Source organism: Platalea leucorodia, assembly GCF_965183815.1.
Source record: "Platalea leucorodia genome assembly, chromosome: 5".
Taxonomy (NCBI): Eukaryota; Metazoa; Chordata; class Aves; order Pelecaniformes; family Threskiornithidae; genus Platalea; species Platalea leucorodia.
The window spans coordinates 25733475-25753162 of record NC_138827.1 but is presented as its reverse complement, the minus strand read 5'-3'; the positions used below and the strand labels follow the sequence as shown (position 1 = coordinate 25753162).

The 19688-nt window shown below is 38.9% G+C and overlaps 1 protein-coding gene across 4 annotated transcripts in view; it reads right to left on the bottom strand.

The window, feature by feature from the left end:
- DAB1 (DAB adaptor protein 1) overlaps positions 1–19688 on the bottom strand; it is a gene marked incomplete at both ends in the record, with an annotated part of 119791 nt that overhangs the window by 33639 nt on the left and 66464 nt on the right. For 3 of the 4 annotated variants that reach the window (XM_082313975.1, XM_082313976.1, XM_082313977.1), the window contains 4 exons: positions 2885–2950; positions 4287–4325; positions 4924–5043; positions 5639–5770. In XM_082313975.1, the coding sequence (XP_082170101.1) occupies positions 2885–2950; positions 4287–4325; positions 4924–5043; positions 5639–5770 (357 nt within the window). The remainder of the gene's footprint in view (positions 1–2884; positions 2951–4286; positions 4326–4923; positions 5044–5638; positions 5771–19688) is intronic. The other variant, XM_082313974.1, reaches the window with a different exon arrangement.

The window sequence follows — 19688 nt, the reverse complement described above, 5'->3', positions numbered from 1 at the left end:
TAATTACATTAGAGAAAAGCTAATATCAAGACAAAGAAACTTTTCTGAAACACATTTTTCTCTCCCACCTTCACACCGCCTGTCTTCCTGTTGTCTTTACTTGCCATGTATCATCACTCTTTTTTGCATTGCTACATAGACCGGGAGTCTGAAAGGGATTTCTCCTGTTTTTAATTTGATTAGCAATATCAGCAAAGGGGTACCAGCACTATTGCTGCTGACAGCTCTGGCTCTGTGACAGGCTGTGAACCATTTTGACATACTTACATCTTACCAGCAATACAAGCACCGCAACTCAGAACCCCCCATCTCAGATTGACAACTCCTGATGGAGCAGAACCTGCCTCTCCATAGAGACCAATGCTGCTACATACATAACGTAACAACACCTAAAAAAATCCCATCCCCACCTCACTACCATAAAACAACAGACAGGCAAAGAGAAAGCTATTAAGAAATCTGACACTAGATGAGAGGATTGGTACATGCTCAGTGATCAAATCGTTGCACAACTAACACATTATAGCAACTTATATAGGCAGACAATATTAAAAGAGCAGACAGACACAGACAGTCTTTGGAGTAATGTATCAAAGAAAGGTGACAGACAGAGAAAGAATGCTTAAAAAGGAAATTGTGACCTCTACTATGTCAAAAAGAAATAGTCACTTTCGGCACCTATCTTCCGTCTTCAGTTACCCAATGGGTAGGAATCTTGTCCACCAAGGGAGAAATGAACTCTTTGCCTACCAGCTCTTGGTTGAAAAACCAGAACAGCACCAGAAGAAAGAAGATTTGGCGAGGCTGAAGCGAGGATGCATGAGGTTACTGAGCAGATGCATGTTTACCAAAGTGTAGTATGGGGAAGACTTTGTAGTAAATAATAGAGCTGGCAACAATTTGCATCAAACTAAAAAACTAAACAAACAAACAAAAACCAAAAAGAGGACCTTTTCAAATTTCATTTTTAATGGACAGTTCTGAGATCATCAAAATCTTGTAAGAGAAACAATTTCACCAGTGTAAGATCTGGGCTGTGGGAACCCAGATTTATAGCAAGCCAAGAGCTCACGAAGTCCATGGGAACTCAGAAGCTCATGGCTCTGGACAAGTCTACAGTAGCAATACTTTACCATCTGTCAATTACACTAGGTAACAGAAAAAGACCCGTAGCTCCCTAATCTCGGCATTTGCTTTATTCAAGGTGCTGCCTGTAGTAAATACAGAGAAGGACAAGGCTAGACTGCATATACTGAGAGTATGGCATATTATGTATCACAGGTATTTTCTGTGCATCACTGTGGGAGAAAATCTTCATCACATCTAGACATTGTCATATGAAGCCGTGAGCAATTCTCTGGTGACTTGCAGGACAGTAACAGCAGTACCTCGAGATGAGGCAAGACTTCACTATATGCGTATCATCTTCTATTTCCATTTTAAGAAAAAGAAAATGTCCAGAGAGTCCTCCTGTTCTTTAGGACATTCCTCAGAACATAGTTCCTACTTCTTCCCTACCCACCAGTTTGCTTTAAGATCTCCAAACACTGGGAGCGACAACCCCATTTTGCTTGCTTCCACTGGTACTTCTCTAAAACATTACTAAAAGCTCCACACTTTGATGAACAACAATCAGAATTTTTTTGTCTGAATGTAGTTGTCATGGGATTTTTGTTTCTAGCATAAAACTGACAAGTAGAGTAGCAATTTTTTAGCAGATTGCTTTCCTGGAAATAGTCAAACTTTCAACACTATGCCATAGAAAATTTTCTGCCTTAGGCATACTCTCACCTTGAGAGCTTTGCATGTCTTGGTCTAGAGATGCAGAAAGATGCATGTCTAGTGTGCGTGGCGGGGTGCCAGGAAATCAACAGAGATGGGTTAGATGAATCTCATCTCAATGACCCTGTGATGGGGTCTATAAGATGGTTATTTTATAATGTTTAACTTGCATTTCGCTTTCCCACTTAGCTTCTTTCTATTTTGACTTACAGCTACTCTACCCTCTCATTTTTTCTATTATCCTCCTACCTTTCTGTTACTTAAAAAAATACCTTTCCCTTTTTTTTTGTTCTATCCCTGCTCCTGTCTACCTTAAAAAAGCTTTTCCTATTAGCAGATCAACCCCTAGTACAGCTAGAAGAAATGCTTAATCACTGCCTGAATCTCCTTCCCCTCCATACTAAACGATTTCCTCAAATCACAATTTTCTCACAGCATACAGAGATTTCCGTCTATCTCTAGATTTGCCTCTAGTATCATACAAAATGAATTACATTATATTTTAATAAACCCTGTACTGATCCCTTGAGGATAAATTGAATGACAAAAGATTATTTTATATTGCTTTCAATGCAATTTTTTGTAAGTGTGAAGAATGCAAGCTTGGGCTCTAGCATAACATAGGGACTCTGAAAATATTTTCCCCAGTCTGGTGGATATCCATTGAGAGCTCTTAGGTTTTGCTCAGTTATCTCCTTGGTTAGCCAGAAAGACGTGCAGTACCATCAAAATGTCTTTCTAAGAATTGCTTGGATGGTCTGCCCTCCATCAGATTCAGTATCTGTTTCTTAGAATAGGTGTAAAAAGTTTAAAAAAATTAACAGAAAAAGAGAATCCACTATTTATCACCTTATATGGTGTACTCAAAAGTTTAAGACCCTTCATAAGTCAACAAAGTTAATGAAGTTTGCAGAAGCTAAAATGACAAACAACAGAAAAATCACACTGAGACTGGCAGATTATTCATGTCATATCACCAGAATGAAATGCCAGACATTTTTGTGATGAATGAGAACTAATAAGAACGAACCATATATGAAATGTACTTTACTAAATGCTTCCAATTGTTGCAATGAAAACACCGAAGTTAGCGATTTTATACCTGATAAATGTTTTCTTCCGTTTCAGGCTCACGGATTGGCTCGTGTCCAGCCTCAAACACAATGTACTATTACACCAGCCGCCAGAGAGGAAAAGTCAAAGATGAAACAGAAGGGAAAAACGCAATTTGGAATTCCACGTAAAAACATAGGCAGGCATTAAAGAAACAAGTTCAAAGTACAGGCTGGCAGCAGGACAACAGGTTTGTTGGAAAGCACAGCGTAAGGTTGTTTCATATTTCATAAACCGGCAATGAATAGACCTAAATCTCCTCTAATGATCATTAGAGCAACTTCTTAATTCTTTCTCACTAGGGAGACCGCCTGTGGCCCAATATTAATTTTCTGAAGTCAACGTGAATTTTGCCTCTTTTACATAATGGCAATTATTTTCACATATATTTATTATCTATGAATAAAAAAGCTAAATCCAAACTGGAAGAATAGGCTGGTGCTCATGTAACAGGCCACATGGCAAGAGGCTGTCACAACACTTTTTATTTTCAGGTTCTTGCTTTATTGTGAAGAGCACAAAGTAAAACTCCTGACATAAAAGCTGAATAGTAATTTAGGGCATCCTAATTCTTATCATCTTTCTTGCTGCACCTTAGGCACTGTTCAATATTCACTAATGGTTGAATCAGTTTCTTTCAGTGTGCCTCCCACTGACATGCCTAAGTGGAAGAACACAAAATCTCCAGGAAAAAAAAGTAAACTATCATATATTTTGTTTCAGCACAAAAACATAACGATGAAATTACTTTTCTTCTTCACACTCAGTAGGGTATTAGACATGAATATATTGACATATTTCTGATAATCACCTTTGCTACCAGACATTTTGCTTGGATAAAACAAGACTTAAATTTCAGATCTCTTACTAAATCATAGCCCAAATGCCAACAAGGCAGTGTGTTATAACATCAATTCCACTGTTGTTTTTTTCAAAATATTCACCCTCTGAATTAAATTCTGGCCTTACAGAAGCCAAAACCAAAATGTCAATTTATTACTATCAGAACAAGATGTCACCTTCCTTATCCTCAAAGTAACTCCCTTTTCAGTTAGAGTTTGTATTAAAAATGATGACAAATCTCATTTGGAAACTTAAAATCTGGATTCACAAGCCACATTTTAGGAAATATTTATTAAATACTTCTATTTCTGTATTTCTAATACTCTAACTGAAATATTCTATTCTGTTCTATTCTACACAGACATATTGTGCTATTACTTACAGATTAATCTCTAAATATGCTATTTTCTGTAAAAATCTTACAAGTTTCTCAGAAGACCTATCTCAGTAAATTTCAAAACATCTTGTTAAAGGTTTTGGCTGTGTTTCAAGATAACATATATCTAGTCATTTCTGAAACTCCAAGGCCATACAGCTTCAGAAATTACCTGGTATACAGGATCTTCTACATCTTCTTCCAAAATTGTCTACAGCAAAGTAAGAGGACAGGCAGTAAAAGCAAAGAACATAAACAGTAGAGATAAAAGAACTGTATTCAGAAATTAAAGGACAGCAAAGAAATAAGCAAAATGGGCAGGTAAGTATATAGTTTTCTTTCTTTAGTATACAGATAAAGTCACATTATTGTTCAAAATAACTTTATTTAAGTTTCATCCGAGTTTAACAATCTGCACCTTATTTGATTTGATTCAAATACACACATTGAGAAGTATATTGAATCTTCCCTAAAGTATTAGACACTGTTAGAAACCTGACTTAAAACACACTGACCTTCATTAAAGTTTTCCTTCTGAATTAGAAGAAACGCTATGCAGGAAATGAATAAATCATTTCCAGTTGCTAAACACGTTCATCATACCCCAAGTGATAGCTTTCATCACTGTTTAATCCTAGTTCTGAGCTCATGATGGCTGTTAGGTTCGTATTTGTCCATTTGAAGCTAGCACTGTTCAAACCCACTGCTGTTAAGAAATGCTGAGGGATGCTCAGTGCCTCTTTGGAGCAACTTTGAGGGATACTTCAAGCCATACTCTTCTTGCCAGTAATCTAAGCTTATGTGTGTACCTGGTATACCGCTTGTTCACACTGTTTATCCTTTTGTGCCTTTTTTTCCATTTCTTCCCTTTGTTTCAGTTCATAGATGAGCTGAAACAGGTCTCGCAAGTCCAGAATTACAGGTTCAGCCTATAGAAGCAAAAACAGGAAGGAGGGTTTCTATATGGGAAAATATACTCCTGTTATCCCATCCTGCTGAAAGAACAGTTATAGCATCTCTACAATTGGAGAGAACTTCATACAGAATTAGTTTCTACCTTAGCATCCAGGCTCTGGTTAATTTCTATCAAACTAACTATATTTGCAAATTAATAAGAACTAAAATTATGAATATAAAAGGCATATATATGAATATAAAAGCATATTTATTAGTGGCTTCTCAAACAATGGAATTACGGTAGACTATATGCAAAATAGCTATTTGGTACCTATTAGATTAGTACAGGAATATAACTAAATGTATCTGTATCCAGTCTAGTTTAGTTAAAAAGGAAAACGGTAACTAATTATAAAATACATAATGAAAAATCAGAAATAATGAAATATATTCCCTTCTTCCAAAGATGGTTTCATTAATTTGCTACTTAAGAACATCTAAGCAGACCCTTGTGACAAGTCTAGCTCAAACATAAACAATACAAGATTGGCCTCTTGAACAGCTTCTTATGAACATGGCTTTTCTATTGAGTTGCACTGTAGAAAATGACAGTGATCTGATACTTACTGCCTGGGCTGTTTTTATTGCCACAAATCTGTGATTTCCCTCCTTTCCGCATACATATCCAAATGCTCGATGGTCTGTGATATCCTTTGCGATGTATGAAATTTCATGAACTGCATGGTGGTGCTGTAGTAGCTATTAAAGAAAAACACAGTAAGAAATATCCATCAAAATGTTCTATTAAAAAGCTGTATAATTTCTCTTTCATCAGTGCTTTACCTGGATCTCAATATACCTATAGAATTAAAACAAACATACATAACCTGGTATCAAAATCAGTATCTGAACTCTTTAAGCCTATTCTCTTTTCAAAATCTAGCCAAACTTTACTTGCTTTAATAATTTGACTAAAAGCTTCAATTGAATATTTTTCTTGGTATCTTTTGGTGAGATATAATTCAATAGAAAATACCATGTTCCCTAGTTACTACCTGCACAGCATCCTAGGTGCAGAATCAATATTTGTAGGTATATAAAAGCGGCAGCAGCAGCTACCTGTAGTTTCATACAGGGCGACTCCGAGGACAGACTGATCTGCAGGGGCTGCAGAGATAGAGCTGAGATACCCAATCTCTCTAAGAATCAGCACCAGACTTGCTTTCTCTCTGCAACACAGCATCAGCCAGCAAGCAATACTTCATTTAAAGCATGACAGAACTCCAAAAATTTCTTTCTCCCAGAAAATTCATGGAAATGCAATTATCCAACTTGAAATCAATGCTAAATGCAAAATTTCACATTTTCTTTAAAATCTCACTTTGGTTAATTGTAATAATAAAAAGACTCAATTTTGTTCTAAGTGTATGAGTGAAACTCTCCCCAGAGCCAGGACATGAATCTGAGATTCCTATAAGCATGTCTTGGAGTGCCACCACCTTTCTTGCTTTGGCCTAAGTAGCATTTTATTACCAAAATAATATTTATGTATTTCTACTTAAAATAATGTCCTTGAAAAGTTTATCTAAAACAATCTATTAGTTCAAATTTCTACCTTCTGATATATTGACCTGCTCTTATATCATCTAGGGATAATGCTATTTCTGAGAGTAGGCAAAGCCTCACAAAGAATTCTTTTGATGTCCGGATTCCTGCTGGTTTTGAGAAAAGCACATTTTGAAAATCAGCATGGTACCCAGGCAATCTCTAAACAACCAGTTATTTTTAGAGTTTAAAAAAAAAACATTTTAAAATTCAAAACAGGAGAGGATGTGTGTGTATAGAAGCGAAAAGGCTGAGCATGTGCAGGGCAAGTGACAAGCAATGAGACTTCTGTAGAACACAGACTGAAATTTAAAAGGAGAGGCAGCACACAAGAGACAGATGACTACATATAAAACAAAAAATTGGACATTTTTCATTTTCATTTCACAGTAAATGACTCCTAACTTTCCAAGATCAAGATTGCTTGCTCGTAGGAAAATGGAAGTGTTGCCATTGACTGCAGGCTGAACGTGGCTAAGCTGAAAGTGCGCTTCAGAATCTCCCAACGTGTTAAGCGTTTAAAATTAATGATGGGATCTTACTTAGATAATACAGGGATATTGATTTATTAGGTTTTTCTGAAAACCAAGTTGCATGCTATCTGTTACAATGAAATGAAATGTTCCCATCTCTCTATTCTGCATATGACAGGGAACGTTATCTCTGGCTTCTATTAAATCAAAGTTCTTTGACATTGCTTTATTGATTGTGAGACAGCGTTTTGCACTGAAATTAAACTGTGATCAGATTCCTTCCTCATGGAATTAAATTTGAAGATCATTCTACCATGGAGAAGTATCACCCACAATGTAAGACAGCAGATGGAGACACTCCAATTTATTTGGGAACCCTCATTAACCGTTCGAAAATCATTAAACTTTTAATGGTTATGATATTTTACAAACTGTATCAATAGATGTACAAATTAAGTAAAGGTGACTGCAACATTATCCTTTCACATATTTTGCTATATGGAGCATTTAGCAAGAGTATTTCATTTGTTTGAGGGATATTGAGCTGGAACGTGCACATGAAATGCAACGTTGCATACACACATCTGTACTCAAATGTACATACAAACACTCCTTCGAACCTGTGCTTTCACAGCCCTCGATTCATCTAATGTGTCCTTTCTACATATTCCAATACTTTATTTCAAATATTAACGAGCGCTCAATCCTTTGCTCATCATAATGCACAAATGGGACTCCTGTTGCAGTCAGCAGAGATTTACCACCATAAAAAGATCAGAACCGCAGCCTTTTTGCAAATCTTTGTTTTAAGGACACAGCCTGCCTAGTACCCCACAGAATCCTTCACAGCAGCGAGACACGCACAAGAGTAAAGGACAGCAGAAGGGACAGCACAAGGAGAAACACCATCTCATCCAGCCACCCAGCAGAGACTTACAATTGAGGCTATCTATAAATACATGGTCTTTGCATGTTTTGATTAGATCTGCGTCTGATGCATTCACATGGATTAATCTGTCCCATAAAACGAGACCAACCAATAGAACTGTCATCTTTATCCCTCAGTTTGTAACCGCGCACATGCAGCCACCCTCTCGACACTCGATATGAGCAGTCCTGAAAGGAAATGAAACAAAAGCCACACAAAATTGCTTACAGCAGAACTACTGGTCAGTGCTCAACAGTTTATATTCACAAGCTGATCTGCCCCTCTTTCTCCCCAGCTTTTTATTTTAATATCTTCAAGGTTTTACCATGACTTAATCCTGTCTCTAGTGTGCCAAAAGCACATAAAAGAATTATTTCGTAACTCAGGGATGTTTATGACACCCCCGTATGCCCATGCTGATGGATTCCATCACACATTATTTGATGCTTTTACTGTATCTTTGCTGAACGCTGCTACGAGCCATTTACCAATTCATAAGTGAGGTATCAAATTGTTTTGGAGGGCTGCAGTACGACAGAACAAATTATAAAGAAGACTTAATTTGTATTATGGTTCAAGACAGTCAATTAAATATTGCACAGATTAGAAAGTAATTTAACATTTAAGCTTCAGTTGTTAAAAAAATCCACTGTACATAGCCTCCAAATTATTTTAGGTCTCCTGTGACTTTAGTCACTGTTGCAAACATCGAGGATTTTAAATGGAAGCACAGGTAAGGTCTCAAACTGGGTAACTAAGATAATCTTCTGATGCACTAGTCCTTCTTTTTAGGCTAAACATGATGTCATTATTGTATTTTATTCATACACTATAAAGTTTTTTCCCGGTGTTAAAACTTAAGGAAGTCCAAAATACCCACCTCCACCAAGGCTGCTGTCTTCCCTCTTCCCCTTAAGTTTACTCTGGTCTCTCCCACTAGCCATTATTTTCTCTCCTTTTCTCTATTCTCTATCCTGCTTCTCCTTTTCCCCCAGGTTGCTCCCTGTACATCACATTGAATTGATTTAGCTGCCTCTGAGATCTGTAGCGTTTCTAATTTCCCTCAGGCTGCTTGGCACCTATCATAAATTTTTTCACCCCTTATCCTCATCTTGCCCCTTTATTTCCATGCTGTAGCCTCCAGTGCCACTAAATCAATTAAGTCAATCAATTAAGTACTTGGAGGGTCCAGCAATCATGTCAAATATGTGAGTTAGATGGCATGAGAAAGTCACTGCTTTACTATCGCTATTTCTCTTTTAATGAGGTTGTCTATTTAGTGGAGCCTGGGGCACAGTGTTAAGAGCCACAACAAAAAACACCCTGCAAGCTGCAAAGCCTCCTATAAAAGCTGCCCCACCGAAAGCAGGAAGCATGTACCATACAATATTATATCTATACGGACAAGTTTCACAGGGATTTAAGTTGCACAGCCTTTCACCTTGAATAACTAAGCGGTGAGCCCATTTTCAGATATGAACTGACAGCTCCACTGTTGTAATTTCCACACTATCGATACTGGCATGTGGGTGACAGACGTGGCCCAAGCACCCTCTGCATTTCTATTCCTGTCTATTCACTTCTATCACATTTGACTAAGCAATAATACATTTTGTGTGCCACTTAAAGCTCCCCAAACATCAAAGTTACCCACCAAACTGCAAAATCCTTAATGGATTCATAATAAAATAACTTCATGAGCTATAGTTTCAGTCATACCGCTGTCTACATGCAAGTCCCCCATACTCCAATTCATATTGTGATTGCTCAGTAGCACGTTAGGATATCAGGCCCTATATGTTTAGGAAGACTACGGAACAAATCATAGAAAATGAACCTAACGTGGAAAATTACAGCAACGCCTTAACAACAAGCTTAGCAAGCCAGAAGTGTAATAGTACATTGACCATTATTTACTGCAACACATTAAGTGAAAACAATGAATTGTAAAACAGGTGAGTGGTTCTGAGATGAATTTTATCTCATTGCTGCAAGAAACATCAGAGTGGTACAGGTGTGCGGCCAGCTCCTCCACTACACCTAGCAGGCTGCTGTGTTCCTTAACAGTGCTCAGGACGTGCATACTGCGACACTTTGTCAAATGTTCTTCATGGCCATTTCCTTACAATTTGTGTTTGTTTTAGCTGAGATTTGCAGGGATCATGGGGACAACAACTGGTCACAAACATTTCTCTAATTGTCTGTTTGTGCTGCAATGCTTCTCTGCTGTTTTGTTGAAATGCACTTAGTAGAGGTGGTCCGGAGCTGCTCATCTCCATCATAAACACCCCACATTTCAAATAACATACTTAAGGAGCAGACATGAAACACTTAAGTTCTCTACAGCTGCAGATTCAAATCCCAGACCTGTTTTATAACTTTCAGGCACGGACAGAGAGCAGTCCCCTGTATGTAGACAACAACAACAAAAAAGAAACACACAGACATCTGGAACAAATACCTCATCAGACCTTGCTGGCATGTTTTTTTCCTTGGTACCCATTAATGGCACATGGATACCTGTTAAGCAGTTGTGAATCTTTCAAGTTCCTTTCACCAAAGAGTCCCATTTCAACAGGACAGTGTACAGACCATTTGGGGAAAAAGTCACCAATCTCAAATATCAGTGAAATGGAAAATGAATCAGTAAATCATATTTGCACCACAAACTTTTCCATGTTGTTTTCTGGATCGAGGCATTTGGGTGGCAGATGGGGTGGCAAGGCATCAGCCTACCGAGATATGCAGGGAACAAGTAGATGGGGGAAACGCAACAAGCCTTCCCTAACCACTGCAAAAATTTTCAGTTTAGTGTAAAATAATGAAGAGGAGGCAGCTTGGTGTGTTTCAGAGCTACAGTTACTGATGACTCCAAACTCCCTGCGAATTACTGCTGGACACAGAGAGCAAGGGTGGTGACAGAGCTCATCCACCCAAAAAGCCAATTGCTCCCCTGCTGCCATCAGTGCATTCACCCACAGCCTTTCCCCTGCTTCCCTGGTGGTTCCTGAACACTCAGCACAGTATGAAAACATTTCACTGGCATTGTGGGTGTTGCTGAAGTGTAAATGAAGAGACAGAACTTGCAGGTTGCTGTCAGGGGCAGCTAAATTCAACCTGATAAGGCTTTGCAACACACCTTGTGAATTTATCACTGCTGCTGATTTCTCAATTAGTGACAGGCTGCTACAAATCGTGGTGGTACTGCTGCAGTCTCCTCTGCCTCCACTCAGCAGATGCTTTTCATTACCTTTTTTCTTTTCCATTATTTTGGCCCATCTTCCAAAGATGAATACAAAAAATTGTTTGGAAATTCTTTTGGATTTTGCTCCAATTTGTCAGAAAGGCAAGAGGGAAGCAGTTCATCCAGGCCATACAATACAAAAGGGACATTTGAGGAAAGGAGGAAAAACAGTGCTCACAAGAGAACAGCTGTAGAAACTGTGTCTAAACAAAAGGCAAATAGGAAACATCATATTTTGAATCTGACAGCCCTTTCCTACCATGATGAGTACTCCAGTTGCATGTCTGTGGGGAGAGGACAGTAGAATAAACAATATATGACACATCACAGTAATTTGGCTTAAATGTGGTAGTGGTTGGTGTGGGTAAACACTTGCTAGACCAAAAGATCTGTTATATAAACATTTACTACAACACGTGGAAAATTTCATCTAGTTTGATCTAGAAAAGGAAGAGAGCAGTACAGTTTAAGCTTAGTAAATTATCAAAATACTGAATTCCTACTAGAACAGAAAGTAGTCTTGGAACAAAGTATAATTTCAATTCAGCTTTCGAGAATGAATGTCACATATGAATACCTGAAAAGCAAAACCCACTAGAAACCTCCTGCAGTTGTGAAGATTTCAGTATTGGGAAGCATTTCCAGGCACTGGCCAAGACGATCAGTTTTGATCATAAAAGCGTATAAACTGAACATTCTACCATGGAGTGAGAACTGAACCCTTCCGCTGAAGGAGATGGAACACGTGCTACATACTACACAGCAAAAATGAATGGTCCAGCCCTGAATCTTTTTGACCCAAAGCCACTTATGGAGTTTGGGCTGAGCAATAGGTTACGGACTTTCCGTCTGGAAAAAAAACAAGAATAGGAGCAGAAAAGGAAAATTTAACCTCTGGAGTGTCCTCCAAGCCTGAAGGGACTTCTCAGACGGCAGCCTTTAAGCACGTCTTCACAATGAGAAGAAAATAAATCTGTCTAATCCCTGTGCTTCTTCCGTACACACAGATTTTGCAGACAATAACCTAAAGAAAGACTTTTCCAAGTGCCAACTTCTAAAAGCCGTTTCAGTGCACAAGCTTTGCAATAAAAACACTTGGCACAAAAAGCACACTTTCAGATTATATGCAGATCAAACCTTGGTCTATGTATCACAAAGGGGCATATAAAATACGGTGCTGATAAAGAAAAGAATCGAGACTGATTTAGCCCCAGTTATCACAGACTCAGTCCCTCCAGGGGGTCAGCAGTGTAGCTGTGACAGAGCAAAGCACCCCAAAGATGTGTAAATTTAATTTCCTCTTAATAACAACAATAATAATACACTCTTAAGGGCCATTCTCTTCCTGCAACCGATGAGACTGAAGCAAAAAACAGATTATGTGACTTCCCAAGCTTACACGGCAACGTGCAGCTGAGTCAGGAAGGAAGGAAGTCCCTCCTTGAGCATAATCCTATGTGTAAGGATAAGTACGTCTTCAAGTCAAATGCTAGACTAAGCTCAATCTGTACGCTCCAATTCATCCTATATAAAGGCAAGCACTTAGCGAAAGTACCCCAGGAAGGAGCCTGTTTAGTTGGACTCGGGGAGATAGCTTAAAAGGGTACTTCAGCCTCAGCTAAAATCTGAATTAATCCTTACCATTTCCTTTGCTTGATGAAAAAAGTATCCTGCTACTGCCTGTATCTTACCTGGGGAGCAAGAGCAGCAAATTCTTAAGAGAGCAAACACGAGTGTCCTTGTTTGTGTCTCCTGTGATAGGCACATGCAGTGGCGCTTTCGACTGGCCTGGAGTTGTCCTCACCCGAGACCCCCGGCATACACCGCGAGTCAATTAAGTTAGCGGGACTTAACTTTGCCAGCACAGCAGTCTAATTGTGATAAATGGATCTATGATATTGAACTAGCTGGATGTTCCAAGAACCTAATTTGTGAAAGAGAACACCAGTAAGGTAATAAACTTTGTCTGGCTCTCATAATTTGTAATAATGTCTGAAAAAGACCAGATATGAATTTAGTTATTGTTCATTGTCTTAGGAAGCAAACGCTAAGTTGCTCATGCAGAAGATCCATTTATTAGATATATGAATTTGGAAAGGAACAAAACAAAACTGGAATGCACACATGGCCAGTTTTGTATCTTCACTTCAAAGGTTTTTCAATTTTTTATTGTACCAGGAGTGAAAGTAGCTAGCTAAATCTAAAAGCCTTGTCCAATTACTATTAATCCCAACTTATATTTTAAACATGTAGTTGCAAGTATTGTTCCAGGACAAAGAAAATCCTAAAGGGCAAGGAAACATTTTCACAGAGCTTTGGAAAAACAAATGTGCTACACTAAAGCCGTGATGCTGGACCTCCCGTGAGTCTCGTACTCTTTTTTTAGTGTTTCTGCATCAGACACAGTCATTGTTTTATCAGGATGGTTAGAACAAAGAAGGATTTGCACAATACCAAGAAGCAGCAAACCTGATCCTTGATAGAAAAGTCAATGGCCTCACTAGGCCATAATCAGCTCAGTAATGCAATATGGCCCTACATTGCAACTGTATGGGATCACCTATAGACTACAATGCATTGTTTTACCTTGCCATTTCACTATTTCAATGTGGTGTACAAGTAACAATACTTGCCTATAAGGATATTATTTTATTCTTTGGGATAGCAGCTGCCAGTGGCCACTGCTGGGTTTCTGAGGCTGTAACACATCTGTCCGAGTGTACCTCCCCTTAGCCCCCACCTTATCACCTTCTGCAAAAAGGTCAGTAGATCAAAATACCCATAAATATGCCAATATTGCCCTGTACTCCCAAGCCAAAGCTTGCATACAGCCTAAGTGTAGTACCTCTGACCATGCCTTGTATTTTTTCCTGATATACTCTGAAGTTCGTAAGACTCCTACTGATTAAATCTTGAATTTGAGGGAGCGCAATATTCAGTAATGAGACAGTCAGTTCATTACAGTATCACTGAACCTCTCCATATTTTTGTTGTGTTCATCTTTATAGCCTATGAATGTCTTTTGAGAAGCCTTTACTTTTACAGGGTTCTTTTGTTCCTTTATACCAATATTCCTCAGCTCCTGAAATGCTTTTGCTTTACATGAACAGCACAAGAAATTCCTTCATACAGCTCCTAGGAGCTTTGGAGGTAATTTTTTGGCTTTAACTGTCTCAGATCTTAACTGCTTCAGATTCAGCAAGCATTATGACCCACCCTGTTCTTGTATCCTGTGATTTGAAAAGCTCATCAGTGAAAACCAGCTTCTGATTCTCTTCATTTGTCATGCAAACCCTATAAAGCAGAGCGTGCAAAGATCACAAAAATCCCACTCATACTGGCAATACTAAAATTTAAGTTGCACTGGATAGTCATCAAATAGCAACTTTCTTTAACCGTAAATCTACTTCCATAACGTTACAAACTTCTCTGGAAAAGGGGAAAAAGGACAAGAGGGATTTCTTTTATATTTATCTATCTTGTCTCCCAGATACTCATACGAATTTAATAAGACTTTAAAGGGGGCTGAGAGAAAGCACATGTACAGAGAAGAATAAGAATAGAAAAGGATTCTATGAATTCACAAACTGTGTATAACAAGTACATCACGTTCATGAGCCAATTGAAAATGAAAGCAGAAAAGTTGAGAAGTTCACACGACACAATATTTTACATCTTTCAAATACAAAAGTGATTTCATAATCAGAAATAAACCAAAGCATACAAGCAAGAAATCCTACCTATGTTCCACAACGATAGATTGGTTTCCAGTGGCACAATATAGAGCTGGACAAAATCCACTCAGCTCAACTCTTCATGTCTAATGGCTTAATTTTCTAGTGGCCACCATATAAATATACAAGTAAAGGAGATGTCCTGGAAAGTCCCCTACCACAGGCATCGGTTTGCATATGAGAAACACCTGAGTTTACCTTTTATGTACCATAAGCAGATAAGCCTTTCATCCTGGGGTCACCCTTCTCTACTACGACATTTTCTGAAATACATTATCATGAGAAATCCTCCTGGTTCCCAGCAAAGATGTCTGAGCTGCTGGATATTCTTCCCAATGCAGAACTGGCCTTCGAAGCAATGGCCAACTCTTTTGAAAAGACTAAGGAACAACCTCTATCAATATTGTAAGATCTCAGACTATTCCATAACTGGAGGTGTACAGTCACAGAGCGTTATAGTGACACCTGTGTTGAAGGTGCCTGAAGGCTGCCGATGAAGGCAGTGTATCTGCAGGTTAGCAAAAGATGACTCTGGAGCGATGAGCTTTACAATTCAGAAACAGTATCATTAACTATCTATCCTGGTCATAAATACCACGCTGGCATTTCATGCCATTTTATTTTCAGTCTTCCTACAGAAAAAGAGAGGAAAGCATTTTCTTTGAGTTACAGTTGCATGTATAAACAAACTTCAGATAACCCCATAAATGTGCCACTCCTTCATTTGTTCAGGTCCCACAACAGACACTTAACCTAGGATATAAAGCATCCGTAGCAACATGACGAGTGTGTGCAGTACTTGAGCCTTAAGATAAGAATAAAATAAAATGTAAAAGGCAAACCTCAAAAAAAAAGAACGAAGAACTTGCAGGTAATTTTTGGCTTGACTTTGGTTGCCTCCCCTCCCCGCCCCGCATTATCGCGAGGTAGGAATTTCTGGAGTCACACTTAGTTGGCGCTTGGCACATTGTGTGACAACAGTTCTACATTTCAACTCAGGCAATAGAGAGTATTTATAAGTTCTGCCCTGGCAGCTTCCAAAAGGGAGCCCTAAAGCTCCCATTTGCACATTTTAATGCCCAGAGTTGTTTCTTCTCTGCTCATTTTCATGTAAAGCAGGCCGAATGTTTGGCTTTAGTCTTCTCCTGCTAATTGAAATCTCCAAAAGCAAACTTTGATTAAACAGTCTGCATGCAGACGTGGCCCAGCAGAGAGCATGGTTCAACTACACTTGCTTTTCTCTCTCCCTGTCTTGCTTTTCTGTGCTGGCAGTGGGTGTCACACAGGGTCTGCCTTTCAGAAAAGCTGTCAGGCAGTGCTGCCCTCACCTTTTACTTAAATGCACACAGTACAGCCTTTCATAGCTTTGATGCGTGGATGCTGGCTTGTTTTCTACTACTTATCCCTTTAGTTCTCCCCCACCCTTTACAACTTCTGTGCACAGCATGTCTTCTACTTCTCTTCTCCTAATCAAAACTGAACTTCCTCATTACTTCAATCTCAGCACTGCTCAGCACTAAGTCTTATGCATGTACAGGTTACCCTCTCACGTGCTTTACACTTTAAAATACTTCCAAATTCCTGTATCATTCACAGGAGCACATTTGGTTAATTAGAGATCCCATAAGGCTATAAAACCTTCTACAAACGAACTCAGCCTTTTTAAAAGCAAGAACACAACCAAAAAAATTGGATTCAAATCCGTATTTTGACTACCTAAAAAGAAAAAAAAAATACTCAGAGCTATGCAGAGCAGGGGCTAGGAGCCATACGCAATATTTTCAGATACGCAGACTTCTCATTTGCTTTAAATGTCAAGGCACTCAAATTAATTAGTGCTCTGCCTCACCTGTTTCACAACGCTCCCTTTAAAGTCTGCAAGAATGTTGCTGCTTGCTTCGCTGGGACTACAATGATGCAGAATTAGGATGGGAACAACAAAGGATTAAAAAGTATTAACATTAGAGATAGCTAGAGTCCTTTAAATGCTGCTTTTTCTAGAGGAGTGCTACAATTTATGGATACATTAGGCACTGCTGTAGATCCACGATTACCACCAGGTGCTGGGTAGCACAACAGGAGATGCTGTTCCAGCCCTTAGGCTCTGCGACACATGGTTGCCTGCATGCTGCAGTGCATAAACCAGAAAGGTTATGAGTACAATTATTTCATTTAGGAAGACAACTTTTATGAACAGTTACTTATATATTAGGCAAAGATCTACTGGTATCTGAAGTTTATTACTTATTCAACTGAAAGACTGGGATAAAAGCAGGTAGTTTGGTAACTGTTGACAAATAAGAGCATCCAGTGGAAACCACTGTCTTTCCTCCTCTTCTTCCACAGGGCCACTTATTACATACACTAAGTGGAAGAAAAGGCATTTACGCGTCCCCCTGGACTATCAGATTGAACAAAGCTCTTGCTGACTTCCCTGTAAACACAAACATGTTCCTGAGGGCAGAACATCATCCACTGATTTTATTGCCAATAGAGATCTATTACTACCATCTCGCAAACTCCAGGTAACTTTAGAAGTAAACCTTCCTGTAGTTTCCCTCTCCCATTACATTGACAGCGAAGGTCATCTGTCTCCCTTGCATCTGACCCCAGCAATAGGAAAGGTTAAACAGCCTACAAGTTAGCACAGGAATTCAGAAGCATCGTTGGTAGTGTTGCTATTACCAGGGCAAACGGAAAATTGCAGAGCAGCCTCCCAGATAAAATGCACTGAATAGGAAGGAAAATCACCAGCACACCTGGGGCGTAATGCTTCCCAGCCATCTCCAAGAGGAAGGAACAGCAGATTTCAAAGGAGGATGTAACTTTCTGTTATGGCACCCGCTGAAGGTCCCCCACCGCTCTCCAGGGAGGCTTCAGTGCATCTCAGCCGCCTGCACTATTATTATGTCAGCATTTCTCTTGCTAAATCCTTTCCCAAGCGGTTTGAAATCCAGCCATTATAATTCTGTGTGTGCTGAAAATGGGCCTGAATTTTTTTTCTAGTGTTTTTTCTTTCATTTTTCTAGTTAATGCATTAACCTGGCTTAAAAATATCAGTAATTGCAAACAACTCCCCTGCCCCAAGCAACTCTGTATTTTGGGTGCTCTTCTAGAAGGCAAAATCACAGCCGGAGTCTGTGGGACTACAATGTGGCTTTCATATTCTAATTTATTTATCTGAATCACAAACGGGTGGTGATTACAGGCAAAAAAACCCCCAATATAACTCTATACTTTGAGTTTTCTGCTGTGGGACAATACCTCACCAGAGGGATGCAGTGCAGCTCCACTATGTAACGGGATCCATAACAACAAAAGTTTTTATAACCAGAAGTTGACTTTCAAGTTTTTAGCAAAATTCACCCCAAATTCTGCTTAAGCATACCAAATTTTAAAGCTAAATGATATCAGAAGTGTTTATATAGTAATTTTTACTGCAACAGCTCTATAGACAGATACCCCCACCATATGCAATGGCGGCCAAATGGCAATTGGGAATATGCATATAGTGAGGTTCCCCATACCATAACACACAATGCATGTAGCAGTACCTCCCTTTCTTAAATCCATCCTTGGGTGCTTGGCTTAAACAACAGGAGGCCACATACAGCCAAATGAGGTCATCACTAAAGTCATAAAATCTTATTTTCTGCCTTTTTGAAAGCAATCCAATTTTTACCCTTTTCACACTGAAAAATACAACTACAACAAATTCCCACAAATTATTTTAGTTTGGGTAAAATGTCTGGAATAGCTTTATTTTATCTTCATGCCAATTAGTGTCAGAAATATTACAAGGCAGTTCCTGCAGATACTCACTACAAGAAGGCTGAACTCAGCTGTAGATCAGAGCATTTCCAGGTGAGAGGAAGGATAGAAATTTCAGCCTTCCTCTGTATGCCAAGTCTTAGGAGGAAAGACATAAGGTTCAAACCAAAGCTCCTGATCCCAAAACACTCAGACTTCATAATGTGCAAAATTGCACCCGAGTTTTGTGTTTTGGGATCTTTTTTTCACAGTGACAAAACTGTCATAATACATAAGGCTTTTACCATCTTCATCCAGCAAACTGGGCATCTATAAAATGTATCTCTATGAGCTTGTGGCTATTAAAAATCCCAGTGGAGCACTCTGAACCATCCAAACTGTCTAGGGCGCAGTTTGGAAGGCCAGTAAGAAATGAATTACAATAGTCAATAACGGATGTAACTATGGAAGTAGGTTCTTCTGACATTTACATTTTGCTAACTGTCAAATGTTATTTATGAAATGTGTTACTGTTTCCCTTTTGAAGTATCAGACTATAAATACCTTGTAAGAGTAATACACAGGGTTTTTAAGTCCCCTACTCTGCCATATTCTAATTAGATATATTTATTGCATGTAGAACAGTAAATGCCATGTCTTACTATTCATATTTACAAGTAGAAAGATGGGAAACTGCCAAGAAACAGGGCAAGGCTCCCGGCTGGCCAGAGGGATCTTTCGCAGGCAGAAGCTGCGGACAATGCATACAATTCCTGCAACGCATAAGAAAGGCCACAGGTGTCACCATTTTCAAATGTACATGCAAAATTTGACTTTGCTGTTTTTCAGTATGCTCTTTATTGTTATTACATAATATTTTTATCACTGCACTCCTTAGAAGTCCTCAGCACAGTCCAAGACCCAACATGTCTTACAAAAAGTT